The 15,468-nt window shown below is 40.7% G+C and overlaps 1 protein-coding gene across 1 annotated transcript; it reads left to right on the top strand.

The window, feature by feature from the left end:
- Positions 1-242: 242 nt before the first annotated feature.
- On the top strand, positions 243-11,692 carry LOC4337982 (phosphatidylinositol 3-kinase, root isoform). The gene is made up of 17 exons (XM_015785018.2): positions 243-720; positions 2,531-2,630; positions 2,717-2,813; positions 3,782-3,940; positions 4,181-4,387; positions 4,872-5,050; positions 5,334-5,481; positions 6,556-6,651; positions 6,811-6,946; positions 7,630-7,751; positions 7,840-8,031; positions 8,157-8,327; positions 9,677-9,814; positions 9,959-10,113; positions 10,715-10,858; positions 10,934-11,078; positions 11,230-11,692. The coding sequence occupies exons 1-17, from the start codon at positions 603-605 to the stop codon at positions 11,365-11,367; spliced, it is 2,445 nt and encodes an 814-aa protein (XP_015640504.1). The 5' UTR covers positions 243-602; the 3' UTR covers positions 11,368-11,692.
- The last annotated feature ends 3,776 nt before the right edge of the window (positions 11,693-15,468 follow it).

Raw genomic sequence — 15,468 nt, 5'->3', positions numbered from 1 at the left:
ATGTTTCGGTGAATAATTTTTTTCATCTGTATATATAACTTAATGTATCATTAATTTTTTTCTTAAATCGGAAGCCTGTACTTCCCTTCCAAATTCCGAATACCTCCGTGACAGATTGCTTGCATTGCAAACACAAACACACCAGTGGTCGATGTCGCCTTGCTGAGGAAAACCTTTCGTATCCGGTTATTCATACGTGTACTCCTACACGACAAAGAGAAGTCACTGACAGGTGGGCCCGCACCCCTCCCTTCCATCGTTGCGGAGGTCGGATTTCCCAATCCCCCACTCCATCTCCAACTCGCGATCCCCAACCTCCTCCTCCTCCTCGCCGCCGACTCGCCGGCGACGCCACCTCCCTCCCAGCGCCGCCGCAACGCAAACCGTCTTGGTTGGCCTCGCGCACGTCTCTAGCGACGCCAGCTCGGCTCCTGCCTCCAGGAAATCGCGGACGTCGGCGTCGCCCAAGCAGGGCCCAGGGCGCGGCTGGTGCTGGACGCCGCCGCCGCCCCACGCTGAAGCAGGCGAAGGGAGCGTCCGGCGCAGGTCTGGACTGGGCCCGTGGTGGCGTCGCCACGCGGCGGCAATCCGCCAGCAGCGCCATGGCGAACGGCGGCGAGTTCCGCTTCTTCCTCTCATGCGACATCAGCCTCCCGCTCGCCTTCCGCGTCGACCGCCTCCTCCACTACCCCACGCCCACCCAGCCTTCTCCTCCTCAAGGTCACCACCCCATTCCTTTCCTTTTTCTAGTATTAGCAATTCTTAATTCTCTCACACATGTAGTAACCAGTATCAAATTAATACTAGATGATACCCTGCGTGTTGCTGCGTGTTGCTGCGGGATATTTGAATAACTATAGTAAAAATATAAACTTTACGAACTTTGAACATGTTGCATCAGGGCTTTTTTTTTTTTGGAAAAAAAAGGATATATTGTGAAATCATAATAAAAGAAAAGCTAAACAACAAAATAGTTATGAATCCAATTAATCCATAAATCACCAAGAACAAAAAAAAAAATGATGGTATATGATGATGTCGTTCATGATTACTCCTTAATGAACAAAATAAGCAAGACATAGCGGAGGAGACCCATACTTTATGAATTATGATTGATCATCACATAAAAGAACTCTAGAACAAATAGTTCAAATGAAAAAAAAGCTATCATCAAGGTAATTCACATAATTTTAGGAGAGCACCAAGTTAATAAAATCAGCTACAGTATAAAATGTAAAGACTTATCAAACTTGTGATCAACAGTGCTACATATCTGCACCAAAATGTATGCCTAATAATCCAAAAGGCTTCACACAGTGACAGTCATTAGCAATGCAGTTGCTGGCCGGACATGAGCGGCATAGTGGCAAACCTGCAATAGTGGCAATGGAGACAAAACACCAATCTAATATCTGTAAAGCATGGCTATGTGCGAGGCAAAAGCTGGTATTTTATTCTATTATCTAAAAAAATATCTGTAAAGCAACCAAAAATGAAAAATATAACCAATGCAATACAGTTTGTGTTGAGAGAGGAAAATACCTGCTGCCGTGCATGTGACAGAGTGCATTATCTAACCTGAAGAAACAAAATAGGGCATGCCAATACTATTCCCTTTACGCTAGTGTTATATATACAACATGGCTTCTCGATCGACAGTTTCCTTGATCATTGTATGGATCAGTGGATGCCATCGCTCGATTGTATAGACATGAAGCAGCAGAAATTGAAGGCATGATAGGAAATGTATAGTTAGCAATAGAAAAAAAAACAGACGGGAATTCATGTAATCCTCCATGGAACAAACCTGCAAAGAAAGTGAAGTAATCCTAAGAAGAGATTGAAAGGAGTGACTTTCCACTGGCACAAATAGTGCTCCAAGGGAGAGATAAAAAAAAATAGAGAGAAAGAAGAGGATGAAGGTATTAAGACCATTAAAAAGTAAAAACATGGCGGATATTACAAACTATTCAAAACATGGCCCAATCTGCATCAATCAAAATATAGTTTATAAAGAGACATTTAGATATTTAGCTGGACTGAGGATGAACCTACAATGGAAATAATGGATATCGTGGCATGGAAAGAGATAACCTCCTCCAGTCCTCGTAGTCATCCAGGAAGCAGCAGCATCAACCTTCATACTCACTTCTCTTCTTGAATCATAATTAGCAGAACAACTCGCGTGTCGTAATATAAAAGAAGATGAGAAGGGAGGAGACGTTCCAAACTTCCAATAATGCAAGCAGTGGTTATTAGAAGGTGAAGATTAAAAGGCAAAAGTGGAGGCAGCCGGTGACCCTTCGCTCCCTACCGCATCTATAGAACCGAGCAGGGCAGGAAGGACTGCAAAAAAATCTGATCGGTTAAAGCAGACCGATCCGATGGACGGGAATAGACAGTGACGTGGCAAAGCGAGAGAGCAGGAAAATAGAATTAGTGGGGATGACTTGTATAGGTATATAGGATTAAGCTCATGACAATTACTGACTGTGAATCTGTGATCCTATTTGGCATTCTTGTTTGTCAGATTGTACAACCTTGGCGACCAACAAGAAGGTTCCGGAGCTTGTTGTTGAGTGCAAACTCTACATCGATGGGATACAATTCGGCTTGCCCGTGAGCACGAGGTATCCCCTTTTTGTTTTCTGTTATCTAAACGCATTGAAATGTAATAACTCTCTCATCGAATCTTCGTTACGCGCTTACATGCTAGGCTCGAATCGTCAGGGCCACCATACTTCTGGAACGAGGTTATGACGCTCACCGCGAAATACAGGGATCTCACCTCCCTTTCGCAGCTTGCGTTCACGGTATGTTTCCTTGTCTTCAGACGCCAAAAGTTATCAAGCTACAAGATACTATCTTTGGGAATGCATGGGGTGATATCTTCGGTAGGGATTTGTTCCAACAACATACTTAGTGTTAAAAAATGAGTTGTCGGTGTATGGGATAGTTTGAAGTGAACACTATTATTTGTGAGGATGGGTAGTCATGCACGGTGTATGGTGAACTAACCACCCTACTGATTGACTAGTTCCAGGGTTAGGCATAAATGCATTTCCTCTTTTGGGCGGTGGAAATTGTATGTATGTAAGGATCATATCTGATGAAGTTCGGGGGTGTTTGGTTGATGGCTAAGTTTGTCAAACCACAACTTAAGCAAGTTGTGGCTTGCCACATGGCCACACTTGAGGCAAATAGTATGAAAACAAGCCATTGACATGTGGGGCCATGTGAATGAAGGGGGTGTGGCTAGCCACGATTATGGCAGTTAACTAAAGACATGCCTAAGGACCTATGTCATTGGTGCAAAATTCTGGCTTTTCATTCTTTTCGGAGGTGGCATGTTGTCTTAGCATCTCTTGGCCAAGTTTATTGGAGATGAGCATGGTTTTTCAATAAGAACTTGAAGTCCTCTTGAAGCGACAGTACTGTTTTGCTATGCCCAGCAAACTTACTTTGGTGCTGCCTGCCATGAGTTTCCATTAGTCAGTGTTGAGCTCAAACCCTTTTCACCTAGATGATTTAAGAGTGGCGGCGAGCATCTCTTCTATTGGCCTATTGTTGGTTCAAGCTCCCTTCAGTTCTATGTGTTGCTTTATTTGTCTCCTTGTTGTGCATCTTTGTGCTTTTCTTAAAAAAAAAAAATCTTGTAAGACTCATGTTTGCTTCATTTATATTAATATACTCACACACAAGGCTGTTGCTTGTTCCTTAAAAAGGAATATGTTTATCTCTTGCACTTATCTTCCTATGCTTTCCATCTGGAATATTGTAGGTTTGGGATATGTCATCTGGTGAGGACGGAAATATTGTTGGTGGAGCCACCATATTTCTTTTCAACAACAAAAAGCAACTTAAAACAGGAAGGCAGAAGCTGCGACTATGGCCCCAAAAGGAGGCAGATGGAAGAGTCCCCACCACGACTCCTGGCAAGGTTGTAATATTGTATGAAGAGCTCAATTTGCTTTTGGGTCAGGATGTGCTTCTTGACCTTTTATACTATGTTTTCTCCTTCTTAATGAAATGACACACAACTCTCCTGCGTTGTTCTAAAAATAATTTGCTTCTAATGCCCTTTTGATTCTGATCTGCTCACTAATCTCTCAATCTAATGGTTATTACATCTCTTCCGTACAGTGAACTTACCCTCTTTTTGTTCCTATTACACATGTAGGTACCTAAGAATGAGAGGGGTGAGATAGAGCGTTTGGAGAGGCTTGTTAATAAGCATGAAAGAGGACAGATACAACATGTAGAATGGTTGGATCGTCTTTTCTTCAGAGCCATGGACAAAGCTAAGGAGAAGTGTGAAAGAACTGAAAATTTGTACCCTAGCCTTGTTGTTGAATTTTGCAGTTTTGAACACAGAGTTGTCTTCCAGGTTATCTTTTCTTCGCCACTGAGTTTACATATGTCTTTCATCTCTCTTTTTCATTATGAATTTGCCGTAATATTTTCAAGTTCTCTTAGTATAAATATATAATACTGTACATGTAGTGTGACATAATGTTTACAATCTAGCATAGTCTATACTTTGGAAGTTATATTGAGCGCATAATCTATGAAATACACCATCATAGTTAATATCTTTCTGAGTTGAAGCATGCTTTTTGCCATTTGGTTGGTTCAGTGCAATCCATTGTTTAACTGAATAATATTTTATTCTAGTTACTCTTTTCTTTTCTTTTTGTTGTTGGATAAATTGTCGACATTTTGATTTTTACCATAGTTTTTTCTTGTAATTGGTCATGGATCATGGATGGATTATCATTTTTTTTTGTTAAGTGTAGAGTCATTTAATATTTACCGATTTATAATATGTTCATCTCTGCTATAGAAGTTTTTATCAAATTTTCCACATGCAGGAATCTGGAGCAAATTTCTATGCACCAGCCCCTGTGTTGTTATCAAATCAACTTGTTACTGTATGGGACCCTGAACTAGGAAGAACCAATCCATCTGAGCACAAACAGTTAAAGCTTGCAAGGAGCCTAACTCGTGGAATAATTGATAAAGATCTGAAACCAAGCTCAAATGAGCGAAAGTGAGTGCAAATTGTATTTTATTCTTTCCTCCTTGTCTTGTCACCTTATAATGTTTTTTAGCCTTTTATCTCTATAACATGATGGTGAATCTTGGCATCGTGTAATTTTTACAGTGGTTGCTCTAATCTCTTAAATTTTTCAACACAAAATTGTGAGGCAACCAATTTGCATCCAGTTCCAGCTTCTTTAATTAGGAGTGACAGGAATAAAACTTCAATTCTGATTAGCACTAATTTGAATTCATGGATTTTTTTTTACCTAAATCTAGTACTCTATGTCTAGGTGTCTGCAAAGAATTATCAAGTTTCCTCCTACACGCTCTTTACAAGTGGATGAGAAGCAGCTGGTCTGGAAATTTCGGTTCTCTTTGATGTCTGAGAAGAAAGCTCTTACAAAGTTTGTTCGTGCAGTGGACTGGAGCGATATCCAAGTTAGTAAAAGCATCCACACATCTTATTGCCGTTTTTGCATTGTATTGCCATATTTTTTATTAGGATCAGTGGACTGGAGGATGTCCCTTTGCATGCCTGTGTGTTCTTCACTTCTTTGGCTTGTTGGAACTGTTAGGAATATGGCCTGTTTGACGAAAATTGAGAGTTCACAGGGAATGGGAGTTCAAATGAGAGTTTATGGTGAATTAGTCTTGAGTTTTTTTTTTTTTTTTGGTTTCCACCTTGCCTGGTTAGTGAGATGAGAAGTTACAGTGAATTAGTGTGGAGACTATTTTAAGTCATGATGAAGGGCTGGGATTTATCCATCTTAACATAAAGATGGATTTCCATCCCAATTCCTGGCCCCTGCTAGGTATTAAAATAGTGGAGTTAGCCCTCAAATTCCCCACTGCCATCCTATCTGAAGTTCTAAACTCCAATGCCAGTTATACCCAACAGGTGTTTAGCAACAATTGGGAAGAGGATTGGGACTTTGAAGTAGGGATTCATGACAGATTAGTCTTGAGAGTTTGTTTTTTTAATTCTTGATCCCTTGTTTGGCAAAGAGTGTAATCACAAGGAATTGCTGAAAATACTGTTTTTTAAGTGATGATGAAGGGCTAGGATTTGCCTCATCTCTACATAAGAAAGCAATTCGCACCCCTTCCCCATGTATTAAAAGTGTGGGAGTTAGCCCCCTCAAACTCTGTCCCTATCCCACCTAAACTCCCATTCCTGGCAAACAAACAAAATGTTTCATAACCTCCACCCTCTAAAGTCCCATCTCCTCTAAACAATTTCCCTCATCCAAACAAGCTAACAACGAAATTAATAACCCAACTCCCTCCCATTCCGTCGCAATAATTTGCCTTACCAAACAAGCTGTTAAGGCCAGGGAAAATGATACACGGATGTTCATTGCAACTAGATTTTGTGATGTCGCAGTATCATTTCAAGTTTATTTCTAAGAAATTTCCTCATTATCTTTAGATCTGTCAACTCCTCATTTTCTTGATCTAATGTCTATGTGGTTTGGTAGCTTCTTATAATTAGTATGTGATAATGCCATGCAGGAAGCTAAACAAGCTGTTGAATTGATTAGAAAGTGGGAAACAATTGATGTGGCTGATGCATTAGAGCTTCTCTCACCAGACTTTGAAAGTGAGGAGGTGAGCTTTTTATCTAACCTTTGTCTGTGGATGCTTCTTGTTTTCTTAGAAGAGTACGTGCTAGGGTGGTTTTCATGTAGTTGGCATTGGCACATGGCACTGTGTGACTGGAAGGATATATTTATCATTTCTGTAACATATCCATTTTTTGGCGCAAAGGTTCGAGCTTATGCCGTCAACATACTTGAAAGGGCAGATGATGAAGAATTACAATGCTATTTACTCCAGCTAGTGCAAGCTCTTCGGTTTGAAAGATCGGATGAGTCTTGTCTGGCACACTTTCTTGTAAAACGTGGTATGTTCTCTTGTTTTTCTTTCTTTTTTTTTTTTTGAGGGGAGGTGTGTTCTCTTGTTATTGAAATCCATCTATGCCTGTGTGAAAATGACACGAGGAATCCATCTGTGGCATTTGGCAACCATGAATTTGATGAAATGTTCAGAATATGTAATATTGGAAAAAAAATGCACTTTCTTCACATGCACAAATATAAGCAATTTTTAGCGTTTGAAATATGCCAATAAATATAAGCATTTTTGGAGTACCACTTTCCCAATCCAATCACCCCCCATGATTTCCTGCTTTTATTGCTGCATCGGTAGGCGTGATCTTTTCCAAGCAGGTAAACTTTTTGGGGGCATCAAGGTAATTCTACACCAACCTTACTCTATGCTAAAACTCCTAGAAATGCTTATATTTGTGGATGGATGGAGTATTTAACATGCCTAAATATAGGCGAGATTGCCAGATGTTCATTACTGTGCAATAGTTATGGATGACCTAACTCCCGGTGCAACCCAAAATGCTTAATATTAATTCTCAGATATGTCATACTACTGTAGCTTCACCCCTGTCAGACCTTTAATTACTTAATATTCTTTATGTCCTCACAAAGGCTATATGCGTTTATCATGATGCTCTTTTTGTTAAACTGATATATAGAAAACTAACACAAATTTTATGGTCTTTTATCCATTCAGCTGTATCAAACATTGAAATTGCTAGCTTCCTTCGCTGGTATGTGGTCGTTGAGCTGCGTGACACTGCATATGCAAGACGGTATTACAGTACATATGACTTGCTTGAAAATGGCATGATGAAAGTGCGTTTTTCTTCCATTTTGGATACATCTCTTGATTCTGCCCTTACTAATATTACATGCAATTATATTTATGGATGTTTCTGCTCAGTTTGCTAGGGATGATGGTGATGAAGACGGATTTCGACTTTGGCAGAGTTTAACACGGCAGACTGAACTTATGGCTCAGTTAGGTTCTATTATGAAGGATGTAAAACAAGTTCGTGGTAGTGCACAAAAGAAAATCGATGGATTAAGACAATTATTATCAGGAGTTTTCAGTGAGCTTACCAACTTTGATGAGGTGCAACTTATTTCATCATTAATGTGTTGTCTGTCTCCTGTTTTTCAGTGCTAGAGAAACATATCATAGTTCAGATTAACTTGTGTGGTTGCTTGAACTGATGAGTTCCGTTTTATTAATTTCAGCCAATTCGTTCACCATTAGCACCAACTGTTCTCCTTACTGGGGTTATACCTCAAGAATCATCTATATTTAAAAGTGCCTTGCATCCTTTGCGCCTTGCCTTTAAGACCGCAAATGGGGGAATATCGAAGATAATTTATAAAAAGGGAGATGATCTCCGCCAAGATCAGCTGGTAATTTTCAATGTGCCTTTATATTTATTTCCAAGTTTTTCTTTTTCTTTTTGTTCTAGTCTGTATGCCAATGGGTCACCCTCTTTATGTAAGGGTAACGTGGTTTGGCTTTCTGAGCAAGTGATTACGTTATAAATATTTCTGAAATTATTGAAAAACATGTATTCAACTGACAATGCTATGCTCTAAATCAGAGCTGCTTGAGCTGGATATTTGGTTGCTTGGTAACAGCTGGTTGGTCCACTGTACTGTCTGATCTATTATGTGCTGGTCTTTGTTGTGTTGAGAATAGTGTTTACAATTCCCGAAAGAACACATCACAAGCTGCTTCATGGTGTTATGTAGGAGTAGATTTTAGTTCTTAGAGCCTTCTTCTCGTGGTTTTGAACTTTTAATTCATGTATATATACTATGTCTAGCAGTTTTTAGAGCCTTCGTCTTGTGGTTTTAAACTTTTAATTCTGGCTGTGTTTGGCAGCCTGTTGCTGTGGCTGCGACGCACCTATACATACAGCGTATGTATTGTACAGCGGCTGCGGCTGCAGCCACAGCAATGCCCACCGAACAGGCATATTTAGCATATACTATGCATAAACTAGATGATGCCCCATGCGTTACTGGTAGGAAACCATCAGGATGGACAGCATTGAGAAGAGACTATGCAGTTATATATTTTGTTAGACAAATTTAGTAAAGCACGCAGTGAAAAATAAAAATATTTTTAAAAAAGTAGATTTGAGAGTAAAGAAAATAACGTTCATTGAGGCACAACAATACTGATGATAAGGATGGGGAACCTTTTACCACTGCTTTTGTCAGACCGTTCATAATGGAAAATAAGGAGACACATAGGAACCATCCTTAGAGTCCGGAAATGAAACTGAAGTCTATTATTCTCCTGCAAATTGAAATGCTGAGAAGATTTTTAAAAAAAACTTGACCTTGATCATGCTTCCTTCCACATGAAAAGCTCATTCTAGACTTCTCAGTGCTATTTCACGGACCCGCATACTAGGAACAGAAAACACTGAAACAGTCATTTTATTTTACTTGATATGGCTGAATACTTAAAAGAGATGAAAGATATATTTTCTAACCATCTGAAATGATAGTTGTTGCGATCCAAATCAACTATATGAAACTTCTTCCTGTAACAGGGGATGAAAAAAAGGCAAGGGACCTGTAGGTATTTAGGATATGTATGCAAGTTAAGAGAAGTAAACCAAATAGTTAAAATGGCGAAGATGTAAGAATAAATATAATTCAAATGTATTGTCTACCTCTGCAACTCATATTCAGACGCTTGTGTGGGAGTGAATTGTGATTAATTATTTCTTTGTTCTTTATAGGTTATTCAAATGGTCTCCTTGATGGACCGGCTGCTCAAATTAGAAAATATGGATTTACACCTTACTCCATATCGAGTTCTTGCAACTCAACCAGATGAAGGAATGCTTGAATTTATTCCTTCCAGTTCACTTGCACAGGTAACTCGGTATTGATTAATGATTATCACGACGGCCACTGTTGAATTGCCAGAAGTTGTCTTTTCCATTCGGGTGAAATTATATGCAAATTGTAGCTTCATTTCATGATTATCTTTGTTGATTCAAGTAATTGTTTCTTCTCAGATTCTATCAGAACATCGCACTATTACAAGTTACCTACAAAAATTTCATCCTGATGAAGATGGTCCTTTTGGTATAACTGCTCAGTGCTTGGAAACTTTCATAAAAAGCTGTGCTGGTTACTCTGTCATTACATATATAATGGGGGTTGGAGACAGGTTCGCATTTTTATTTCTCAAAATCTCAGACCCTTGGTGCCTTTGGTTCTGACTATCACTTATGAGTACTTATAGGCTAGTTAACCTTATTAAAACTTCATTCACGAAGGTGATAAGAGAGAAACATATTACATTCAGCAGCCTTTAGCTGTCAATCATACATTGCTGTGCATCGCATGCTACTTAATGTGCCTTTGAATAACTTGTCTGTATCCCAGTTCATGTTTTTTTTACATGATTCATAATCAGCCATGAAAATGGTTGAGAGTTGTGTTTGTTTTTACCAAGGATATAATCATATATGCAGGCCCAACTTGGACTTTCTGGTTTGTTGACAATATTAGGCATATCATTCTACATTATGCGGGTCAAAGTTTGCTAGTGTTCCCCATACTTTAACTGAACTCTATCCATGGTCACAGCATATTTTGTAGTAATGTCCATATGTCCAGTTTGTCAAGAGAGGACCTGGCTGAATGCTGATGTTACAGTTTTTTCTGCCATCTGGATATATGTAGCTAGTTAGCTACTAGTGTGCTAAGAACCATGATATGATGTTTCACAATAGGAATGACAAATGTTCTTTTTCCTCCCATTCTAGGCATCTGGATAATCTTCTTCTAACAGATGATGGACGCCTCTTCCACGTTGATTTCGCTTTCATTCTGGGTAAAGATCCAAAGCCATTTCCACCACCAATGAAACTATGCAAAGAAATGGTTGAGGCCATGGGTGGTGCAGAAAGGTAAACTCTTTAACTAACTTGGCGGGATATCTGCATGATTTGTTCCTCTGCTAAAAGCCGATTGCTCGTTTTCAGCCAATACTACACGAGATTCAAGTCATACTGTTGCGAAGCATACAACATTTTAAGGAAGTCCAGTAGCCTCATATTGAATCTGTTCAACTTGATGAGAAGATCAAATATTCCAGACATCACTAACGAGGAAAATGCAGGCCTTAAGGTACTTAAGCCGTTTTCACGACTTGAGCCCATGAGTTTTTATAAAGATCATAGCAATCGAAATGACCATATTTTCATTATCATGAGTTGAGCCCCATGATTAAAGAACATAGCACTCTAAAACTGACCATATTTTTCTATGTTGAGAGCAGCTTCAAGAGAAATTTCGGCTTGATCTGGAAGATGAGGAAGCCATACATTTCTTCCAAGATCTTATCAACGAAAGCGTCAGCGCTTTGTTCCCTCAGATGGTTGAGACAATCCATAGATGGGCTCAATACTGGCGCTAAGCAAAGTCGGTAACAGGCATGATTGATGTATATACGTACTAACATGCTCGCCTGCGACCGATTTATTTGCAGCAGGTTGCAGGTCTGAACTCTGAATCCATTTACATTTGTCGATAGCTTAGTTTGTGAATATACCACGCATGCGCCTGGTTAGAAAGCTATTGAATGTAGACAGAAGTGTAATAAGGCTAGCAGTATTAAAAAAAGAATCTTTAGCGGCAAATATAATAATGTTTTATGTGCCTCAACCCTGACAATTTTATGCTTCTTTTTGTAAGTTTGGAGAATTCGAACGTAGAAAATAAAATAAACTATTTATTAGAAAGGATTGGTTGGGATGAGGTAAAGAATATGTTAGAAGAAATATTTCCGTTTCGGATGCGAACGCTCTTTCCTGCTCGGGACTACCTATACATTTGTCGACAAATTTTTCCCTAAAAATTTGACAGATATAATTATAGTACAATCGTAGTGTAATTACACTGTAACTTATATGTAATTACACTGTAACTTGCATGTAACTGCAGTGTAACTTATATGTAAGTTTCACATAATTTTGAATCGTTAGATCTATTACAAGATTTGTTTTGGTGAGGAAGAAAACAAATCATAGCACACATATGTGAAAGAATTTGTTCCCACGACCTCCATTTTACCGAAATAACATGTTACAGAGAGATTTTTAAAAGTTACATACAAGTTACACTATAGTTACAGTGTAATTATATGCAAGTTACAGTGTAATTACACTATGATTGTACTGTAATTACATCTGTCAAATATTTGGGGAAAAATTTGTCGACAAATATATAGCAAAATCGTTCCTGCTCAACTTTTCAGTTTTGGGCTTGGCCGGTTTACGTATCGAGTTAGCCTATTTCCTTTCCTTTTTTTTTTTTGGAATGAGTCCACTTGACATCCCTTAACCTTTTTTTTCATCGAGTTCAAATCACATCGGTTAAATTATGTCCTCCAATAGTATGGAAGGTTGATTTCATTGACATTGCAAGTTGACTACAATCAACCTGTCCTAGTTAGCATGGGACCTAAGTGGCCCCCACATGTAAGTCACACAAAAAATTGAGTAGCCCCGAGTGCTCAGATCTCATTGAAAGTAGTGGGTACGATGACTTGGGCGTTGGCAAGGGGAGTGTCCCTGGTGACAGCACCGGCTATGAGGGCAGGGGGAGGGTGGTTGAGGATGGTACGAAGGGGCCTACGGTGGCGGCGCCAGGCAGGGTGGTGCTGAATAGGGAGTTCTCGAGGATGCGCATGTAGGCGAAGACGTGGAGTTGGCCTAGGTTGGGGGTGGGGGAGAGGGGGCATGGGTTGCGGTGGTGACTGGTGGTGGAAGGCGGGGTTTTGATTAGGGTTGGGGGTTTTGATGGGTGGATAGGGGCGCGCGCGCGGGGGGGGGGGGGGGGGGGGGGGGGGGCGACGGGGGTGGAGACTGGGGGCAGATGAATCTTCTAGAGGAGCATGCAGGGGCTTGGGCTGCTGGTGTTGCGGTGGAAACCAGAAGTGAGGGGGCTGCTAGTGTGGCAACGGGGGTGGGGGAAAGGGTGTTGGACGTGAGCTACTGGACTATATAGTTGAACTGGTTCTTGCTAATGTTGTAGACCTGCGGCTGCAGAGGTGGAGGCGTAGCCTTATGGATGTTGCGGCCGAGCTTGTTAACGTCGAGATGCGGGTTGGTGTTGTTGCTGTTCTTACTACAAGTGCGATCCATGGCGAACGAGGACATAATTGGTGGTTGAGAGCAGCAGACCAACGCGATAGCCGATAGGGCATGGTGGCGAAGCTAATCATCACCTGTGAGGAAGTGGAGGGCATTGACACGATAGATTGGCGTCATGGGTAGAGAGGAGGAGGAAGTCGGCATGCACACAGAAGGGAAGGAGAAGCCATCCTTGGCCTCCATCTCCTCCGCGCCTCACCTCGACCTCACCGGCTGCACCGTCCTCGGCCTCCGCCTACCCTATGCCCCGATACCAAAGCTTGGGATAGAGAGAGAGAGAGGTGCGTTGTCCCACCGTGTGCTGGGGGAAAGGTGGGAGAGAATTAGAGAAGGGCTTTTCTTGTATACTTTTTTTTATGCAACTTACATATGGGGCCATGTGGGTCCCACAATTACTTAGCCAGGGTGACCGTAGTCAACTTGCTACATCATATGAAACCGGCCTTCTATATTGCCAGAGGACCTAAGTTAACCCCATTTTGCAAGTTGGAGGTTCAAGATCTCTGGTGTTGCAATTGGGGATGCTTTAAACTCGATGAAATGATGAAGGATGTCAAGTGGACTTAGGCTTGTTTGGTTGGTGCCCTGAGCACCAAGCCTGACAAATTTGCATGCCTGAGAGGCACATAACCAGTTCATGAATTTTGCCTGTCCAGGCAGCCTGTGACCTTACTTGTTTGGTTGGCCACCATGGCCTGAGAAAAAAGACTACGATTATGCTTCACACAATTACAGCTAAACATGTTTATGGCAAAGAAACAAATCTTACCATAAAATTGCATCGTCCCTCCAACCGAAATAAATCTAAACCATGGAAAAATCAATTGAATGCATCAAGAAGAGAATCAGAGGAGAACATGAGAAAAGAGATCCCCAAATCCAACGTATCTGCCATCAAGAAGAAAAAGAAAGCTGAATACGAGAAAAGAGATTCCCAAATCCAACCGCATCAACCTTCCATTATTTCTCACATCTGCATGCTAAGCCTAAGCAAGACCATAGGAATTCCTCACATCTACATGTTAAGCAAGATTAGGACACAAGATCCAGCAGGCGGCGGCAGCTGCTTCGTGTGGACGGCCGGATCCAATGATGCAGCAGAGAAAACGGCATCTGATCTGACGAGGCTTCGTGCGGTTGCGGCGGCGCCAGCATCACACGTTGTCGTCGACGGTGGCTGTGCTGGCTTCACTCGTCGTCGTTGGCGGCGGCGACGACCTCGTGTGGTGTCGACGGCAGCAGCTGCATAGGCTTCACTCGTCGTCGTTGGCGGCAGCAACGACCTCGTGTGGTGTCGGCAGCGGCGGCTACGCTGGCATCGGCGGCGACTCGTGTGGTGTCGACGCGACACTGGTCAGCAGCAGCATCCCGCGGCCTGTCTAAAGAGGATTAGGAATGTAACTGTAGAGCGCTGCTACGCCTGGAGCTCAGGCTAATCCCACGCCAGAGGGATTCAGGCCAGGCGAGGGAGAATACGCGTCAGGCTAGCAACCAAACAACCACATGCTATGCTCAGGCTTGTATCAGGTCAGGCAAATTTTCCTCAGGGTAGCAACCAAACAGACCCTTATTCCTTTTCCTTTTACACAGTCTGCTGGGCAATGTGCGCTTTCATGCTCCAAAAGTTTCTACGTATAAAGTTTGTACCAAAAGTTTCTATATTTAAAGTATTAGTGCTGAAAGTTTGCATAAAGTTTCTATATATAAAATGTTTATATCGAAAGTTTCTATGTATAGAACTTTTAATATTGAAGGTTTTATATAAAAGTTTTTATGCATGATGTTTCTACGTACACACTTATACATATAAATTGTTGAGTAAATTACACCCACGGTACAACAACTTGGCAGGTGGGTGCGATATAGTGTAAGAACTTAAGAATTAAGCGTCCGAGTGCAACAACGTAATAAGTAGGTGCGTTCTAGTACAAGAACTTGACAATTTGTATTTTGGTGCATCAACTTGGCTAGGCATATGCTAGGTGAGTTTTTTTTCCCGACGTCAATAATGCCATTACATAGCAATCCTACTGATATTACCTTAGATATTAAATTTAATATTTAATAATTATACCGCACATACAGTTTACATCCAATTACCTTAAGATTTTTTTATGTTTTTTTTTACCTTCTCAAATATCAACTGAAATATAATAATTTTTACATCAAGTTTAATTGACTCTAAGTTATTAATTATTATAATATAAATATAAATTGCTTATACAAATCCACACTAGTATATTGTCAAAATAATTACTTAAATTGAATCTATATAAAAAATACTTGTCGCATAATTTCTTAGTTTATTGCATCAAAATCGTACCTACCTTGCAAGTTGTTACATTTATACGATCACTTATAAA

The sequence above is a fragment of the Oryza sativa genome, chromosome 5 (assembly GCF_034140825.1).
Source record: "Oryza sativa Japonica Group chromosome 5, ASM3414082v1".
NCBI lineage: Eukaryota > Viridiplantae > Streptophyta > Magnoliopsida > Poales > Poaceae > Oryza > Oryza sativa.
The sequence above is the reverse complement of the archived record's forward strand: the minus strand, read 5'-3'. Positions and strand labels throughout refer to the sequence as shown.

Coding starts and splice junctions, on each gene's coding strand:
- LOC4337982 (XM_015785018.2), top strand. CDS start 603: ATGGCGAACGGCGGCGAGTTCCGCTTCTTCCTCTCATGCGACATCAGC. Junction 6,947..7,629: donor ACACTTTCTTGTAAAACGTG/GTATGTTCTCTT, acceptor TTATCCATTCAG/CTGTATCAAACATTGAAATT. Junction 11,079..11,229: donor AGGAAAATGCAGGCCTTAAG/GTACTTAAGCCG, acceptor TGTTGAGAGCAG/CTTCAAGAGAAATTTCGGCT.